Source organism: Siphateles boraxobius, unplaced genomic scaffold, assembly GCF_051911475.1.
Source record: "Siphateles boraxobius isolate OS27281-9 unplaced genomic scaffold, OSU_SipBor_1 35, whole genome shotgun sequence".
NCBI lineage: Eukaryota > Metazoa > Chordata > Actinopteri > Cypriniformes > Leuciscidae > Siphateles > Siphateles boraxobius.
The window spans coordinates 4,127,966-4,146,660 of record NW_027508975.1 but is presented as its reverse complement, the minus strand read 5'-3'; the positions used below and the strand labels follow the sequence as shown (position 1 = coordinate 4,146,660).

At 39.8% G+C, this 18,695-nt stretch overlaps 1 protein-coding gene and 1 long non-coding RNA gene across 7 annotated transcripts in view; one reads left to right on the top strand and one right to left on the bottom strand.

The window, feature by feature from the left end:
• The window catches only part of LOC143702322 (zinc finger MYM-type protein 4-like), a 61,500-nt gene that overhangs the window by 16,417 nt on the left and 26,388 nt on the right, over positions 1–18,695 (top strand). Inside the window, exon 1 of one of the 6 annotated variants that reach the window (XM_077196045.1) lies at positions 1–407. The exons of 3 other annotated variants lie outside the window; for them this stretch is intronic. In XM_077196045.1, coding sequence (XP_077052160.1) covers positions 99–407 — 309 coding nt within the window. In that variant the 5' untranslated portion in view covers positions 1–98. Of the gene's footprint in view, positions 408–4,328; positions 4,673–6,001; positions 6,373–18,695 lie in introns of those variants that run through there. 2 more of the 6 variants (XM_077196050.1, XM_077196049.1) reach the window with 2 other exon arrangements.
• On the bottom strand, positions 11,424–11,847 carry LOC143702355 (uncharacterized). The gene is made up of 3 exons (XR_013190434.1): positions 11,808–11,847; positions 11,618–11,682; positions 11,424–11,536 (listed from the first exon to the last, which is right to left on the bottom strand). It is a non-coding gene; the product is annotated as an uncharacterized LOC143702355 (long non-coding RNA).

The following is an 18,695-nucleotide window of genomic DNA, read 5'->3' as shown; positions in this document are numbered from 1 at the left end:
GCGCCCGAGCTATGTTTACAGTCTGAGGGAGACGCGCGCTTTATTCAAGCTATTCTACATTGTTTGTATTTTTTGTATTGCTATATTTTAAAAAAAAAATGGTGCGTAAGTGTGCATGTCGCGGATGTCCTAATCGCCAAAAACAACCACGGCGACGTAAAAGTGCATTACCAAATCCGACAGATGAAAGGATTCACTTTTATTCTTTCCCGGTAAACGATCCAGAGCGACTAAAGCTATGGCTGCTATTAGTTCAGCGAGATGTTAATTTACCTCTTCAAATCGCCCGTCTACTGACATTGTGCAGTGAGCATTTTTCACCAGACGACTTCAGACCGGGTATGGGAAAGATACGTCGAAAACTGAAAAAAACAGCTGTGCCCAGCCTGTGTTTACCACACACAAAGGTATGCATGTAAGCAGTATGGCGAGATCGTCCAGTGTTACAGTTACTATACAATTTATTCAAATTGCTTGACTTCTTAGTTTTATTAAAAACGGTTGTTAAAAGTTTTGTAATGCTATGCTTTGGATTAAACTGTAAATTACATCCAAAATAAAACTGTACAATGAAATGTTTTAGGAGAAATCCAGGTTTAGGAAATCCAGGTAAAACTGTCTGCGTGCACGCGCACTTCCCCAGTTAACATGATCCCCAGTTGATCCGTAACACTGGAAGTGCAGAGTCCCTGTTTGCCAATGTGAGGAAGGAGGAACATATACACATATTCAAATGTCTTTTTGTCAGTTTATTTTTTAAAATGCCCATTTCGTGTGCGTATCCTGGGTGTTTTAATATAATAAAGGCTAAAAGAACTTTTTCGTCAGGACAGAAATATGTAACTTTTCATAGACTTCCTATACACAATCCTGAGCGATTGAAACTGTGGCTGCTCGCGCTGCACTTGGATATCAACACACCCGAACATGCTCTAATATGTAAGAAAGTGTGCAGTGATCACTTTTTCAACGATGATTTCAAACCCTCCCAGCAAGGAGATCGCCGCTTTCTGAAAATGTCGGCTGTGCCCAAAACGTTTTTACAGCAAACGCAGGTATGTGTTGTTGTTTTTATTTTTTACTATATTAGATGTATTGACGTGTTTTTTCTCGTCAATGTGTTTCATAACGTGTGAATGTTTATCACTACTATCTTCCTATTACTATAGACGTGTTAAAATGTGTTTTTTTTGTTGTTGTTGTTTTTTTTTACCTAAGAATCAGTCTAGTGGAAATCTAGAGTCCCTAGTAAAAGACAATAGTGCTGAGCTGGAGTGTTTGACTTAGTTTGCGCGTTCAACTTGTAAACACTGACTCTGTACTTCCGGCTACGTCAACCGTGACCTTTTGAACGTAATTCCGTATTACGTGACGTTACAAACGCGCATCACAGAATAGAGCAAGGCGAGCATTTGTGCTTATAAAAACTTAAACTTTTTAATTTATTTTTTTATTGTTTTCTGAAAGCGTCGGCTGTGCCCATGACGTTTTTACAGCAAGCAGATTTATGTTCAATAATATATATGATGCATTAATTTAGTTTTCTTGTCAATGTGTTTCATGACGCGTGTGCTTTTTTGTCCACTGTGTATCCGAATAATTCCTCGTGTCATTGCGTTCATGATCATACGTACGGCTGTATTTGGATGTCTGCATTTGACTCATCAAGATTTTTAAGAGCGTTTTCTCATCTGCATTGTCTCCAAGACTTTTACTGTCAATGTTAAATAGGCATTTAGAAACTGTCTTTAAGATCTTTATGATCTTAAATGTATGCAAAACTGCTTTTCTAAGATGTTTATACACAACAATTTTTTTCCAGATTAAAGGAAGACTTCACCGTTTTGTGAAATAGGGGTTATTCACCGTCTCCCCTACATTTAGATAGGTGGGCAAACGCATTTTTGTCTCAGTATGCATTGTCTTAGTCTGGCAGCGCCGACGCTAATAAATGGAATCCTTTGTTGTCGGATAGCATGTCGTGAATAAAAGTGATCCAAAAAAACCTAATTACTTCTTGTGGCCTGCATATTCACAACGAGCACAAATAGCATTGCAGATTAAGACTAGGCGATTTCCTAGTCAGATATTGACTTGGGACTATATTGGGGTGAAGCACAGTTGAAGCACTGCTACTAGGGTGCAGAGATATCACGCAACACCTGAAGTCCCCCAACTTCCGTCAACATACAGAACTCTCCGGAAAACCGGCGTGACCTGCACAGAGTATCTTTGCTTTTTGGATTGTGTTGTTTGAGAAGTTACAGCAAACATGCCAATTACCTGCATAGCAAAAGGTTGTGAGAACAAGCCAAGGAAATACACAAATGTAATGTTTCACAGAATTACATCTAATGTGGAACTGAGAAATCAATGGCTAGCTGCTCTGGATATCTGTACTTCAACACCTCTCTACAAAATTAACCAGTATAGTGTTTGCGAAGAGCATTTTACACCGGAGGACTACGTTGAAAAAATGCTATATGGGCCCAGAAAGACGGCACTGCGTCTGAAGGATACGGCTGTCCCATCCATTTTCAAAGCACAGTCAGAACAAAGTGCACATGTTTGTCTTTCATTACTCTTCCTCAAGCGTGCCGCACAAGCCCTGAAAAGTGAAGCCAAAGCGTCTCGATCGCCCCCCGGTGACTGGTCCTAGTATAGCTCATAAACCCCGCCTCCCCGTGTTATTCAATGGGACGTGAGACCAACTAAACTTAATTAAATTACAATTCACATATCTTTTTTCCAAAGATAGTTTCTGTCATTTACTGTAGTTTTCATCACGCTGATGTAATTTCAAGTGTTTGTTTTTAAAATAAGTTTGTTTTTAGTTAGTTATTTGATGCTATAAAAACGGTGCTGTGGCGTACGTGATTGACAGCTGTGATTGACAGGTTCTCTGAGCAAAGTAGTCACTGAAGCAACAACGGACTTTTTTTCGGGATCTTTGGCGGACTGAGGAGATTGGAGCTTTAAATTTTATATCTAAATTTCTATAATTAATTATTTCACACCGACATAATGGTTTGTTCTGCAGCAGAGGCGCGTGCTTAGATTGATTCAGCGAGAGTGAGGGCGGGACGTTGATTTCGCTGCCTTACTTCCTGCTCAGAACTGCGCATGTCTGGTCCTGAAATCGCAACTGCGCAGACTCAAGTCCCAAGATGTCAGCGCCATATCGGGACAATGGCGGCTTCACTTCTCGCCAATGGAAGAGAGCGAAGGGGCGTCGTCCATCTTTTTTTACAGTCTATGCTCTTCCTTGCGTGAATATGTGCCTTTATTCAGTTGTAAGATAGAAGCTGTATATAGAGTATGGTTCTATTTCCAAAGCATGCAGCTCCTCTCCTGAAAGCTCTGGTTCGTAGAGGTAACTTATGGTTATGGATCTTGACTGTCTGAGAAGTCACCCTCTTCGTCTCTCACAAAATCCGCCATGTTCATCGCCATTCACTATGTCTACTGTAGGAAAAATAGCCAGCGAATATTCACACCGCTATGTTGACGGAAGTTGGGGGATTTCAGGTGTTGCGTGATATCTCTGCGCCCAAGTAGCTGTGCTTCAACCCAATATCTGCCTAGGAATTCGCCTAGTCTTAATCTGCATTGCTATTTGTACTTGTTTTTTGTTGTTGTTTTTTTTGGATCACATGCTATCCGGCAACAAAGGATTCCATGAATTATGCTAAGATAAGCTAGCGGCGGCCCTGCCAGACTAAGGCAATGCAAGCACTGAGACAAAAATGCGTTTGCCCACCTATCTAAATGTAGGGGAGACAGGGCATGTTCCTTTAAGCGATCTTTAGCAGACATCTCAGAGATGTACCTTTTGATATCTGGGTTATTTTATATTTAATTTGAAGAAAACTTGTATGTGCATCACAGTGCTGGTTCATGTTTTAAGTGTGCAGCCTGTATCTGTTTACATCTCAGAAATGTGTTTTGGGGTATCATGACCCTTTAAAGGAGAATTCCGGGCAATTTAAGTTAATCTTTATCGTTATACCTTTGTGAGTACTGTACAGAAAAAAAAACGAACCGAATTGGTGCTTGCAACACGGAGCTGCTAAAGTCAATGCCCAGAGCTCCCACTCAGCTAAAACGGAAGTTATGGGGCATATACATAAAGAGTGTCTTTGTGCCTCTTAACAGACACAAAATGCAATTAAAATGTCTGTCCAACATGAACAGGGCCCTTACTTGTGAAAAAGATGCGTTTAGCAACTTACCCATTGTTTAAATTCACCTAAATCCTGTTTTAGACGGCTAGCTGTAGTCTCGCGCTGAAGTCCCGTGAGAACTCAGTTGTAGCCGGAAAAAAAGGTAAATAGCAGTGTGGGAGGAGCGTAGTGAAGAGTGATGATCGGAGTTGCTCACAAGTGAAGAAGAAATGGTTCGCGTTTGTGCCTTTCCGAATTGTGGCAACAGAATGCGAAAATACAATCACTTAAATTTTCATCGTCTTCCTTTCCATGACCTCGAGATTCTGCAGTTGTGGCTAGTTGTACTTCAACTTGATGTGCAAACTCCCATACAAGTACTACGGGCTAAAGATTACCGCATTTGCAGCGAACACTTTGACAAGAATGACTACACACACTCAACACAGCGGGGCCGGTTGAAGAAAAAAGCCATTCCGTGGACGAAGACGGGTGCAACCACGGTGGAGGTCAGTGTTGTGCCTGAACGGGTTCATTGAACGATAGTTCACGAACTCGTTCATATTTTGGACGAACGTGAACTGAACGTACTGTATTACTGCCTGGTGAACGTTACTGTGAACTCGTTCATTCTGGTGTGGTGTCTGTGAATTGCACGCGCTCTCAGTTTAACTTCGTTCAATAGGGTGCCAGATTTGGATTCCAGGCGAAAACTCGGCTAAAACACACCGTAAACGGGCCTTAATATTTAGCGGAAAAAACACCCAATCTGGCAACACCAGCCACCAGTGTCGCACCGCCGAATGCGTCATCTAAACAAACAGCAGCAAGGAGGCGTCGTATGATCATTTAAACGAGTTTTATGACAAGGTCGGTGAGGATGGGAAAAATCTTACATTTCTGTGCAAACTTCCCCGTCAATAAAATAATAGCTGTCTGTGGTGCTATATGTATGGGATCAATATCCCGCCAAATGTATTGCGGCCACGGATCAAAATATAATAAGAGTGAATCAAAAATAACAAGCATGAATAAAAACTTTAAACGCATTAAAAAATATTTTTCACAAAACTTGTTCATGCTTTCTTTATAATTGTTTTCTTGGTTGTATTACTCTGTACTTTGCGCTCTCCTTCATTTTCTGCTCATAATTAATTTTTTTGTACGCTTGTGCTGTTTTTCTCTTCGCTCTTCTTTCCATGTTCTGCGCTTGGCTCTTCCAAATGTTGCAGTTCAGTTTCATGTAAATTAGGGCGGGCTTAAGCGTCACCATTGGTCCACTAGTTCTAGATTGACAGCTCCATCTCTAGCCAATCAATCGAAGAGGGGAGTTGACGTCACTCAAATGCGACTCACACTACTGATGCTCACTCCTACAGGGGAAAATAACAGTTTATTTTAAACTTTACAAGGACTTTTAAAGGGATACTCCACCAGTTTTTCTTATTAAACTATGTTATTCCCTTAACTAAGACGAGTTGATACATACCTCTCTCGTCTCAGTGCGTGCACTATATCGCTCTGTATTGCCGCAAAACTATGTTAGCACTTAGCTTAGCCCATGCATTAAATATGGGCAAAGCAGAGAAGCGACCAAACACTTCCACGTTTTCCCTATGTAAACACAGTTACTCGAGTAGTGTAACTTGACCTGGGCTGGTGACACAAAATAAACCGTTGCGCTTTTCTAAGCGTTTAAAATTGATGACTATATTGTATGGCGGAATACCATAACAAGTGCTTTTGAGCACTTCGACTTGGCGCAATAATATCTTCACTCGTGAAAGGTCCTCTTACCGGCTCCCGCTTCCTCTCCCCCTCCTTCTGACATTTCCGTCAATACAACCAACGTGACATGCGCCGGTAGTAGTAGTTCGAGCGGAGTTGACGAAGTAACAGGTTGTTGGAAGCTAGTTTGTGTACAATAATGGTTAAAGCGTGCATCGTAAAGGGTTGTGAAAATAAGGAGAATGTACATAGTGCTGTCATTTTTCACCGAATTCCAACACACCACATACAGCGGAGAGCTTGGTTAGCTGCTTTGAACAAGAATCCCAAAACACCATTGATGACTCTGAAGAAGTGGCGTGTTTGCTCCGAACATTTCACAAAGGAGGACTATACCTGCACAGGAACACGCCTAAAGGATGAGGCTACACCAACAATATTCAGATCACTTACACAAGAAAGAGGATCATCACCCAACGCTGTAAGTGTACTTTTGCATGGTATTTAGTTGTCCTGGAAGTGTCAGTAACCTTAGCTGAGTAACATATCTGTGAAATCAGTGCGCTTCTGAGACAGGAAATAAAAAGTTACTCGGGTTCAAACAGATATGGCTCTGGGTCTTCTACAAAGAAGTCATAATCATCTACAAAGTCCGCCAAAGATCTGCAGTTTGCTAATAGCACAGGTAGTAAAAGTCACGTTGGTTGTATTCACGGAAATGTCAGAGGGAGGGGGAGAGGAAGCGGGAGCCGGTAAGAGGACTTTTCACGAGTGAAGATATTATTGCGCCAAGTCGAAGTGCTCAAAAGCACTTGTTATGGTATTCCGCCATACAATATAGTCATCAATTTTAAACGCTTAGAAAAGCGCAACGGTTTATTTTGTGTCACCAGCCCAGGTCAAGTTACACTACTCGAGTAACTGTGTTTACATAGGGAAAACGTGGAAGTGTTTGGTCGCTTCTCTGCTTGGCCCATATTTAATGCATGGGCTAAGCTAAGTGCTAACATAGTTTTGCGGCAATACAGAGCGATATAGTGCACGCACTGAGACGAGAGAGGTATGTATCAACTCGTCTTAGTTAAGGGAATAACATAGTTTAATAAGAAAAACTGGTGGAGTATCCCTTTAAGCAGTAAAGCCATCTGAATCCTGGACATATACAAATCTCTTTTTTTGAGAGCATACATTTTAATGCGCACACTGATAATAGGTGTTAAACAATACTTGGCTCATGATGTTAATATGCTAAGGCAGCTCTGAAACATCATGCCGTTTTGAAACACTACATTTCTTTGCAAAAATTAAGTTAAAAACGGCTATTTTACCCGTCTGAAGGATTTAGGACTTTGACCTTTCAACAGTACACACAGCCTACCTACATATATATATATATATATATATATATATAATTTTTTATTATTATTATTTAGTTCCATTACAGACAAGGCATACAGTGCAAAAAGTACAAGATAAATACCAAGGCATTTGTGGTACAGTTCAGAGTATGTAAAACAAAGAACAGAAACAACTAAAATTTAAAATAAACATGTAGCCTTTGTAAAAGAAAAAAAAACCCCACACAGCCTACCTGGTGATCCGTTACAGTTAAATACGCCATCCTCAAATATTTTCTTAATTGTTGTTGTTGTTGTTAAGCGATTATATAGCCTATGTAGCCTGGTAAATTAATTCTAGACTAGATGTACCATTTGACAAAAGATTAATGAAAATGAAATGCGTGTTATTTTTTGATTCACACGTATTATATTTTGATCCGGGGCCGCAATACATTTGGCGGGATATTGATCCCATAGATATGGGCTGTGGCCAGTGCTTGAAGTGGGGGGCAAAAGGTGCCGGTACTCTCTTGCATTGGCAAATCATGACATTTGAGATTTCTACTGTGAAAAACAAAACTTGGAGATATTGCTGGTACAACAACAATTTATTGTTATTTATTAACAACATAAATGTATTTAAACGAGTCGTGTGTGCGTGTGTCACTGTGGCAATAATTTTGAAAAATAATAGCTTGCCGCAAAAAAATAACTATGAACTAGTTCAAAATTTTAAGTATGAACTGAACTAGTTGATTTTAAAATTTGTGAACTGAACTTTGAACTAGTTCAAGTAGAAAGTGAACTTTCCCAACACTGGTGGAGGTAATGTAAGCTTTATTTATTCTTCCATTTGGGCACACACGGCTTGGAGAGATGTGCAGTAATGCATGTTTTTGTAGTCTTATTTGCAAAACTTTAATTATTTCAATAACTTCTATGTCTTCAATAATATTTGTGTTGTGCTAATTTCTATGAGAATACAATGGACTTGCTAGAGAGAATAAAGTGTGTGGGAGGGTGCAGTATGGGGAGTTCCCACGGGACTTCAGCCCGAGACTACAGCTAGCCGTCTAAAACACTATTTAGGTGAATTTAAACAATGGGTAAGTTGCTAAACGCATCTTTTTCACAAGTAAGGGCCCTGTTCATGTTGGACAGACATTTTAATTGCATTTTGTGTCTGTTAAGAGGCACAAAGACACTCTTTATGTATATGCCCCATAACTTCCGTTTTAGCTGAGTGGGAGCTCTGGGCATTGACTTTAGCTGTAGCAGCTCCGTGTTGCAAGCACCAATCCGTTTTTTTTTTTTTTCTATAGACAGTACTCACAAAGGTATAACGATCAAGATTAACTTAAAAATTGTCCGGAGTTCTCCTCCCTTGTGAGTTCGTGTACGACCGTTGCCGGAAGCCATGATTATAGTTGAAGTTTTGAATATGGATATTTTTCTTACAAAACCTCATCACTTTGCTTCAGAAGGCATCTATTAACCCACTGGAGTCATATGGATTACTTTTATGATAAATGTATGCGTTTTTGGAGTTCGAAAAATCAAGCACTATTCAATGCTTTCACAAAGCTGGGAAGAGCTAGGGAATTATTTAATATCCTATTGTGATCAGCTGAAAGAAGAAAGTTATACACCTAGGATGGCTTGAGAGTGGGTAAATTATGGGATTTCTTTCATTTTTGGGTGAACTAACCCTTAAGGCTCATGAAATTAAGGGTCATGAAACCCTAAACCAAATTTGCTGAGATTTTAACAGAGGTATTTGTGTTGAACACCATTAAAGAAAATGTTAGGATCTGTTAGATTTAACAGTAGGGTGAAAATGGTTAAATTTTAGTTTTCCCCCGCTATTTTCGTCTTCCGGGTTTAAAATCTTCATCGCAGGCTGTGACGTGGCAGAGCACAGTGTAGTGCGTTGATGACTCATCGGTCTCTCATAATTATTAATGAGACTGAGTTTTTATATCCTATGAGAAGACACTGTCTCTTAATTATTCATGACACCACGTGGATCTTTCCACAGAAATGTCAAACTGTGATCTCGCGTAGGAAAGGAGAGAGACAATCATGGGACGCAAGTGTATATTTTCGTGGTGCAAAAGTCAAAGTGGGTTGAATATATTTCCCCGCGATGCTGCCAGGGCTGGACTCTGGCTCCGGACGGTTGGTTGGCCATCAACCAAGGACACATCTAATCAGTACGTGTGCCGCAAACATTTTACCCGAGAGAGCTTCGAGAATTGGAGAATGGTGGACTTCGGCCTTGTCGATGACCAATGCATTACATCTTGCGAGTAATGCGGTACCAAGTCCTGAGGACTTTTCTATCCCTTCAGAGGTATGTGTGTGTGTGTCTAAAATGTAACCCTGGTCATTTTACTTGCCTTTTGTTAAATAAGCGGTTGTTATGAACATTTTAGATATTTCGATGATATATCAATTGTATGCTTTAGGGCTGCAACAACTAATCGATAAAATCGATTATAATCGATTATGAAAATCGTTGTCAACGAATGTCATTATCGATTAGTTGGTCTGCTTACGTCACGGGGAGCGTTTACTGGTACGCACACACACGCAAGGTCTCTCTCCCTCAGGCGCTCTGCCGAGCGCGCGCGCTACACGGTTTGGAGCAGTCTCTTCTGTCGAATATCATCGGTCTGCGGAACAAAAATGGGCGTTTTATCCGTAAACGGGAACACCCCCACTTTTCGGAACATAAATGGGCGTTTTATCCGTAAACGGGAAAACCCCCCTTTTCTTCTTCTCCTACAAGGAACTGTCAACATCCGGTCTATATTATGTCAAAATAAGGGTTGGGTTAGCATTGACGTTAGCATTGAACCAAACATAGGAAAGCAGGAACTTAAGTTTGAACGTAAAGCCAGCTACCGAACGTCGCAGTAGCAGTTGAAAATGTTGGGTTGTGCAGTGCATTGTTCTACTTGTCAAATAGCTTACATGCCCCTTATGATAAAAAATAAAATAAATTGTACTGCAGTATCAACACAGTATTTCCTACAGTACAGTAATTACTGCAGAATAGGCTACTGCACCTCAACACAGTTGTAGTACTGCTGTAAGTGCAATAATTTGGATACGAAAAAAACTGCATTCATAACAAATATTACAACAGTGTTACCATTGTATACTTAAGATACAAGCAGCATTTATTTACAATCAGACAGCATAGTTCACAAGGGTTCCCTTATTTACACACACTAATACTTGGCTGAATATGGATATTTTCAGTAAAGACACAGACAATTTATTTTACGTAGCAAACTTAAAACTTTATTGTCATGCAGTATAAAATACAAAATAAAATACAGTAAAAAAATAAAATAACAACTTATAAATACAAACTCAAGTTATATCAACTAACTATACAAACTAATCAAGTGGGCTCCCCAAAGGACACGGTATAGTTTGAACGGTAAAGTGTGTGTGTGCGTGTTGCATGCATGTGTGTGTGTGTTGCATGGGTGTGTGTTGCGTGTGTGTGTGATACAAACTAATCAAGTGGGCTCCCCCAAAGGACACGGTATAGTTCGAACAGTGTGTGTGTGTGTGTGACATGCGTGTGTGTTGCATGCGTGTGTGTGTGTGTGTGTTGCATGCGTGTGTGTGTGTGTGTGTGTTGCATGCGTGTGTTGCATGCGTGTTGCATGTGTGTGTTGCATGCATGCGTGTGTGTGTGTGTGTGTTGCGTGTGTGCGCAAGAGTGTATCATGCATGCACGTGTGTGTTTCATGCATGTGCACGCGCGTGTGTGTTTCATGCATGTGCACGCGCGTGTGTGTCATGCATGCGTGTGTGTGTGTGATGCATGCGTGTGTGTGTCATGCATGCTTAAGATGTCTGAAAGGCAATGGGACCTACTTTGCAAACTGTACATCCTGTACCAAGTACCTTCCATAGCCTGTGTGTCTAAGCACCAAGCATGCCTTCATCCAATTTTTTTTGGAAGAAAACAAATGTGCTAGTCGTAGCACAAGGCCACTGCCACGGCCTGCCACCTTGTAGATTTTGCCAATGCTAATATGCACCAGATTACTTTCAATTTCAAGATCCTCAGCCACGCTATCATTAATGCTGATCATTGGATGAAAAGGCCTCGAAAGATCTCGAAACAATTTAGACACCCTATTAAATGATTCCAGCATGGTCATGTCCATTCTAAGGGTAATCCCAATGATCTTCTGCAAAATCTCTGGAGGGAGGTATGGCTGGTCCTGTTTCTGGTCCCTTTCCGTTGCAGCAGGTGTGACCACTGGTCCTTCAGTGTTGCTGAGAGATGGAGAGAGTTTAGCATATTGGCCTACATCCTCAAATGTAGGTCAATCACAAACTAAGGATACAATGTGATACCTTTCAACAGTAAATGTCTGCAACACTTGCGCACACCACCACCTTCTGATAGTTGTCATGTCCACCTGAAAAGAATTGTGGTCAGCAATACATATTGTGGTCAGCAACTTCCAAATAGGACGAGTAAATGACTGAACATATAATATTTAATATTATACATCGGATTAAGATTTTAAGATAAAAAACCCACCTCACTGAAGTCAAATGGTTTTTGGAGGGTAGCATACATAGCATACTGAAATTAAGATAAAAAAAAAAGTTACTAATTCAGAAGAAGTCAATAAAAGACGTTACAGAAAACATTAGGCTACAACTCACCATCAGCATGAACACCCCACAATTATTGCTGAGATGCTGATGAGATGCACCCTAGAAAAATCATAACAGAGCATGGTAAATGATGATGATCCGTACATATTTGCATTCACTCTCCAAATCAAATTGCATTTAAGCCCGTTTGTTTGTTTCTTTCTTTCTTTCTACCACAATATGCTTTAATAGGTTTTTTAATAGGTATTTTTTTAACAGCAACTACGGTCAGCAAGTAGCAACACATGATTGTCTATGCTGCTATACTAATTGTAATGGATTAGAGCTCCATCCACACATGCCAATGTTTTACCTCATAGTCTGACAAGAAAAGGATGTTCCACTCTTCACTGGACACCATATGTGCGAGGTTACTGAAAATAATTTTGAAGAAATATTAGTTGCAATTCACCTCTTTCAAATGGAACACTGAGCCCTAATAAGGAATTGCCAAAACTCTGCCTTGACTACACATACCCACCTTGAGAGCACAGCTTATAAGTGTAATGAATAAGGTCTACACTATACCCATACTAGTAACTGGCCTAGGAGTAACAGCATTTCCTAATAGAGACTTAGGAACATATGGAACGTGTGAACAGTGAAAACAATTTATCTGAAAAAAAAAGGAAGTTAGTCTAAAACAGAACTACTATACTTCCATTAAAAAAACACTCTGTTCTTGAAGCAGTGTTTTGAAAGCCCACATAATATTTCTAAAAAGTAAAGACTCTGATGTTTCCAGGGAAAAAATGATCAACTGTCTTCATTTTAATAAAAAAAAAACTACATAACTATTCTCTTAAAGGTTTAGACATAGGAAAGAACAATGCTTCAAGACCCTCCGAGTTTTCCATGAACATAAAGAACCAGCAATCAGATTTCTAGGAAAAACCTGAAGACATCTAGGTAGCAGCCATCTCCAAAGCCACTAGGATCCCTGGAGTCAAAAAAGTGCATAGTCCTCTGTCTTGGTTTGAGAACCTGTTAAAAGTTTAATTTCATGGAATAGCAAGACATGGGTTGGTTAAGGACCCAATTACAACCATAAAGCTCTTTACAGCTGATGTTTCTCACTCAGCCATAATCTACCTCCTGAGCTTATCACCCCCATATCATAGATGTTTTATGACTGAGCACTTGAGTTACCCTAGGCAAGGCAACTGATGAAAGAAATAGGCTTTTAAATATATTAAATTAGCATTTTCTGGATTTTGTGCCCATTTCATATTAGAATTAAACATTCCTGAAACAAATTGATGCAGTACATGGCAACAAAGTAAGGATGATGGTTGTATAAAAATAGTATGATTTCAAAGAACAATATGCCAAGGTGAGATTACTCACACACAAAGTCCAGTGTCCTGGCTGCCAGGCCGGGAGAAGCACAACATCCTTGGATGCAAAGTCACACTGGAGGAAACAAAAACTTTTCAGAGAGGAATTTGAAGGATATGAGGTAAATACAAATAGGTAGATAGGACAAGGTAGATACAAATTATTTTACATCACTACTCACAATCATGGAATCAGCAGGGCAAGCTGATAATGGAGGAAGCCACGTCACTACCACATAGGCATCCACAGCAATGGTTGCTATGCCCTTTAATAAAATTTTTTTTTTTTTAATCATAGAAACAGACTTTGCCTACACTACATAAAATTCAACGGTTAAAAACACAAAATCAGAGGGCAAGGTTGTTTCGTAAAATGAATAAACCACTTACTTACATGTGCATTTGCAATGTTTGTGATAATGTTGAAACAATAATTTGCTATCTAAAAAGAAAGAAATAAGATTATTCATACTGCAAGTCCACATACAGATCAAAGAATAGACACTAAGTTTTTACTTACCGTTGCTTCTATATCTCTTTCTAGGCCAAGTGTCCAAAAGTCTGACCTTTTGAGGATCGGGGAGTTGGCTAGGACAATTGGCTCATGTGGGTCGGCATTAATGTCCAACACATAGTCTAGCTATGGGGAAATGTGCATAAAATGATATACATGCATGCATGATTGAAGACGCTGATTGAGAAATACTACTATTACAACTTACTGCTTGAGAGAGTCTTGCATGTAGTGTTTGTTTCCAATTTGCAACTGTGGAGTCAAGATTAGTGGGGTGAACAGCTGAAGAGAGAGAAAAAATAGAATGTATTATTGGAAACATATATACTGTATTGTATACAATCACTAGTGAAAACAGCTTGAAAATGTCTCTTACGCTGACATTGTGGTGGGAAATTTGGGTCTAATTCTGTTGTCTGTAAAGTGTCCATGACAACATGCGTGTCTGGGAGAAGATCACATTCTCTTGTCTGAGAAGAGGGCAAGAGACAGAATTCTGCCTGTCCATACTCATTGAGAGTCAGTGGAATGTCAGGGCTCACAAGCTTCCTTAATTCCTCCATGACTGTCTTGTTTTTCCGTTGATTGTAGTGATGAATGATATTTCGCATCGTGAAGACATGTGCAGAAGGAGAGAGCATATTCATGAAGTAATTATTTTTCTTCATGATGGAGAAGAGCTGTTCAGCTACTTGGCTGTTTATTCTTCCGGCAAGCTCTGGTACCAGCCCTAACCTCCGAAGGATATCTCTTGGGTCTTTCGTGTTTCTCTCGTGGAAGGTGTCATAAAGACAATAGTGTTCTTCCGACCCAGTCAAAGGATGGCCATTCGGGTCCGGGAAAGTTTTCTTGGTTTTGAGCCAGGGTAAACTGACTGTGCCACCTTTGGATGCCCACTGCAGGTTTTCAGGGCTGGGGTCCAGCAGTCGACCCTCATGAGGGCTGAAAGGGACCACCTCAGGTTCTCTCAGGTTAGCATGTACTGCAAGCCCTCGGGCAAAATCGTAGATGCTTATATTTGGCATATGTTTCCACGAGAGCAACAAGTCTGTGAAGTCTCGCGGACTTTCTGCCCTAATTTTGCATTTTAAAGAAACAACTTGTCCACAGGGGCACATAACAACAGCCCAACCACCTGTGGTAGAAAGAAAGACCTCAATGATGTCCAACTACATTACCAGTAGACAGTCCAAAAGATTAACACTGTTGTGATAAACACTTGTGTTGAGCCAGTTATTTTAACTTACCAGATGCACCCCAAACCTTCTGAAAGACTTTATCGTACTTGCTTCTAGTTGCCATCTCTTCTCTTAGACGCAAGATTAATTCCATTTTTGAGCCCCTGGAATCAATGCTGCACTCCTTACAGAGTTTGCGGATGGCATGGACCTGTAATGTATTAAAAAAAATAAGGTGTAATTGCCAACTGCTGTATTGTTTGAACAGAATAAAAAAAAGAGACACAAAACGTTTATGTCACATGCATAGTTTGCTCTGTGTATGCTGGAGGGGGTTGAGGTTACTGGTGAATTGGTGACTGGAGAGGTGAAGCAGTGTGCTGGTGTGTGTGAGGGGGGAGGGTGTGAGAGGTCTTACTTATAATGCCAGGGGATATAGGATAGTGAGGGTAGAGGAATATTATGCATGGAGATATGTAAGACAGGTCCATGAAATAGGGAGGGAGATGTAAAATATATATATATATATATATTTTTTTTTTTAAGTCAGGTGTGTGTGTGTGTGTGTGGTGCAATGTGTTTGGATGTGTTCATAAGTGCTAAAGAGTGAATGTGTGCAAAGTCAGTATAGTATGAGTTTAAGGTTCAGATCATGTTCAGGAAATGCAGATAAGCTCACCTTTAAATTGGATATTTCGTCCAGTAACCGGTCCTCTGTTATGTCCATCTCCCTGCATTCATTTGGCTGCATGGACATGTGGACCTTCTCATGCTCTGTATTGAGCACCATATTCGACTTGCGAGTATGAGAGCCAATCCAAGGGGCCCAGTGGTTGTATGTGGGTTGAACTTGGAAAGGATTTTGCCTGTCACCTGAAAGAAAACAGTCTGTACTTAGGGTTTGTAAGGGCAATAGATAGACAGGAAGTGAAGTGGAGAATTGTATTTCAGTGGGTTACATGGCAATTATTTAAGATTAAAGCCACTTACTTGGAACAAAAGCCCTTGCGATTCTCTCCAGACATACAGAGTCCCAGAAGTCACCAATGTCCACCTTTCCATCAAAACCATCAGGTGGATTCTCTAGTTCACTGACTACAAGTTATAAGAAATATTAATATAGTTGACAATAAATGGGGGTCGGCATTTTCTAGAATAAAACCTGGACAGTACCTGCCATGCTAAAAACACAGTTCTTGTGAAGATCCATGACAACAATAGGTGGGTGATGTCCACAGCGAACACAGGCAAAATCATAATTATGATCTGTTAACGCTTCAAAATGAAGGTACCCATGTATCAGAGTGTTTTTGTTGGGATATTTTTGTCCTGAGGTCAGCTCACATGTTTCAATAGCTCGACCTAGAGCTGTGTGTGTCTGGAATAAGAGATTTTCAATAACAAATTATATGAAATGCACATGTATGCAATATCCAATTTCACATCTTGAAAACTGTACAATTACCTGAAGGCAGTTTTTTGTAATTTTATAACAAATCAATAGAAGATTTCATAGAAGGCCATGATACAGGGCATAGTGCAATATATGCGACAGGCTGTGTACAATATCAGTGTGCAACATAGGTCAAACACTTTTTATAACTTTATGATCTTCTGATTAAGTGATGCAGATTTGTGTATTGTGCATAACACAGATGGGGAGAATCTTATGATGCGTAATTGGTTGAGGGGTATGTGGTCTGTGTGTGTGTTTATGAGTGTCTGCATTCATTTATTTATTTAATATACTGATGGGACAATACTTTAAGGAAGGCCATGATATAGGGTAGGATGCATGTAGGCTGTGTGCAATACATGAGGTAATGAGGCAGTGTGCAATAGAAGATTGTGATTGTGATGCAGATTGTGAACTGTGCGTTAATTGAATACTTATCATGGGGCTATTTTATATATGTACTTGTAATGGGGAGGGGAATCTCTCCATGTATGCATGTCTATGTGTGGGTGTGTGTTTTTTTTTTTTTAAACATGATTTTAAGTGTACCTGTGCCAGCCTCTCACTTCCCAAAGATGAATTTCTCCACTCTGGAGACAACAAAGGCTTAACTATCTATCTAAAACATACCTCCATGATGCACCACCGTCTTTAGATGGCTCTGCATGTGGGTTTCCACCCTCGCATAGTCCCCTTTGTACTGAGGACAGAAAGGGCAGTGGAGCAGTGTGCAGCCTGGGTCTGGGCATCTTTGGTATTGCGGCTTCTGACCGCTGGACAGGACTGAAGAGTGTAACTACAGTGGAAGAAAGACATATGGAGAACATTAACCAAACTCAAATGTATTCTTATACCATCTTGCTGCTGCTTGAACTTGATGCGTTGTCTAACGTGTTCAACAAACAAGCAACACGGATGCATAATGTTTTTTACTTCTTTACTTTGAATGACATTTAGATGGAAAGAAACAATGTGCATTGCTGACATGTTTTTAACGTTGCCACAAAAACACGATGACTAAGTTAGATTTGTCAGTATTTAACTTACGTAAGGCTAAGCAATCATAGATTGTATATAAAACCAAACAATCTAACTCCGTTCTGGCTAGCTGCCATGACATCGTTAACTAACTTGCTTGCTTTCGTTTCAACCACATTCTAACATGACGCTGGAATTGCTCAAACTGTACAAATAAATTATACTTACAGACATAACTTCTCAAGAAACAAATAGACCTACGCTAACTCTTTGCCATAGCTACTACCATAGACTCGTAAAGACTTTTATCTAGGACTAAAAAAGCGGAAGCCAAAAAGCGGAAATTACGCCTTTCCCAGAAGGCAGTGCAAAACTGTTTCTGATTGGTTTATTAAACGCTACAGGAATGCCCATTGGGGAGTTTCTGTGGCTCGTCTGGAACGCCCATGCCGCAGTCGGACCCTCCTCCTTCTGTCTGCATTGCTTGCGCGCTCTAGATTTCGGGAGTTTGAACTAATTCGCGGGCATCAGGGAGCCGCAATCAATATGCGGGAGACTCCCGGGACTTCCGGGATGTCTGTATTTTGTCTCGAGCATCAGGTTGTGCAATCAGTTCGCTCGCAACGTAAGTGATGGATTAAAATAGCGCTACCGCAGAAATAGGTTAAATTAAAACGGTCTTTACAAAGCGAAGCACTAAATATAAAGGCAGTTAATAACAGCAGCAGTAAAATATTGTTTTTTAGTCACTGTACTCAGTGGTTTTCAGCGAATGCTTGTGCACTAATGCATAATTTCTCCTGTCCTTTACTCAAGCCTGTTAGCTTGCTGGGTAACGTTACCTCCATTCCGTTCTCTTTTTATAGCATTTGTCTACTAAGTTTTAATTGTTTTTCAAACGCGATCTACTGCGGCTCTACATTCACACAATTGTTTTCAGTCTTTCTATATTTATTTAATCAATTTATCCTTATATTATTCTTTTATATATTATATATAATATATATTATATTCTTTATCCTTATATTCCTTATATATAATTAATTTTAAATAAAAATTAAATGAATTATATATTTTAGATGTTTTTAGTTTGTTTTTAGTTCAGATATTCACATCTGAACAACATGTCTGTGTAAATTTGTTTTAACAAAAATTGTGTTAAAACATAATATGTTGGATATCATTTTTTTAACAATAATCATGTTTGTCAACTTGCCATCAGCAATTATCATTAAAAACAATGCAAATATTGATATTAGTAAAACTCAATGTGTGGCTTTTGCACTTTTTAAAGTACACTTTTACA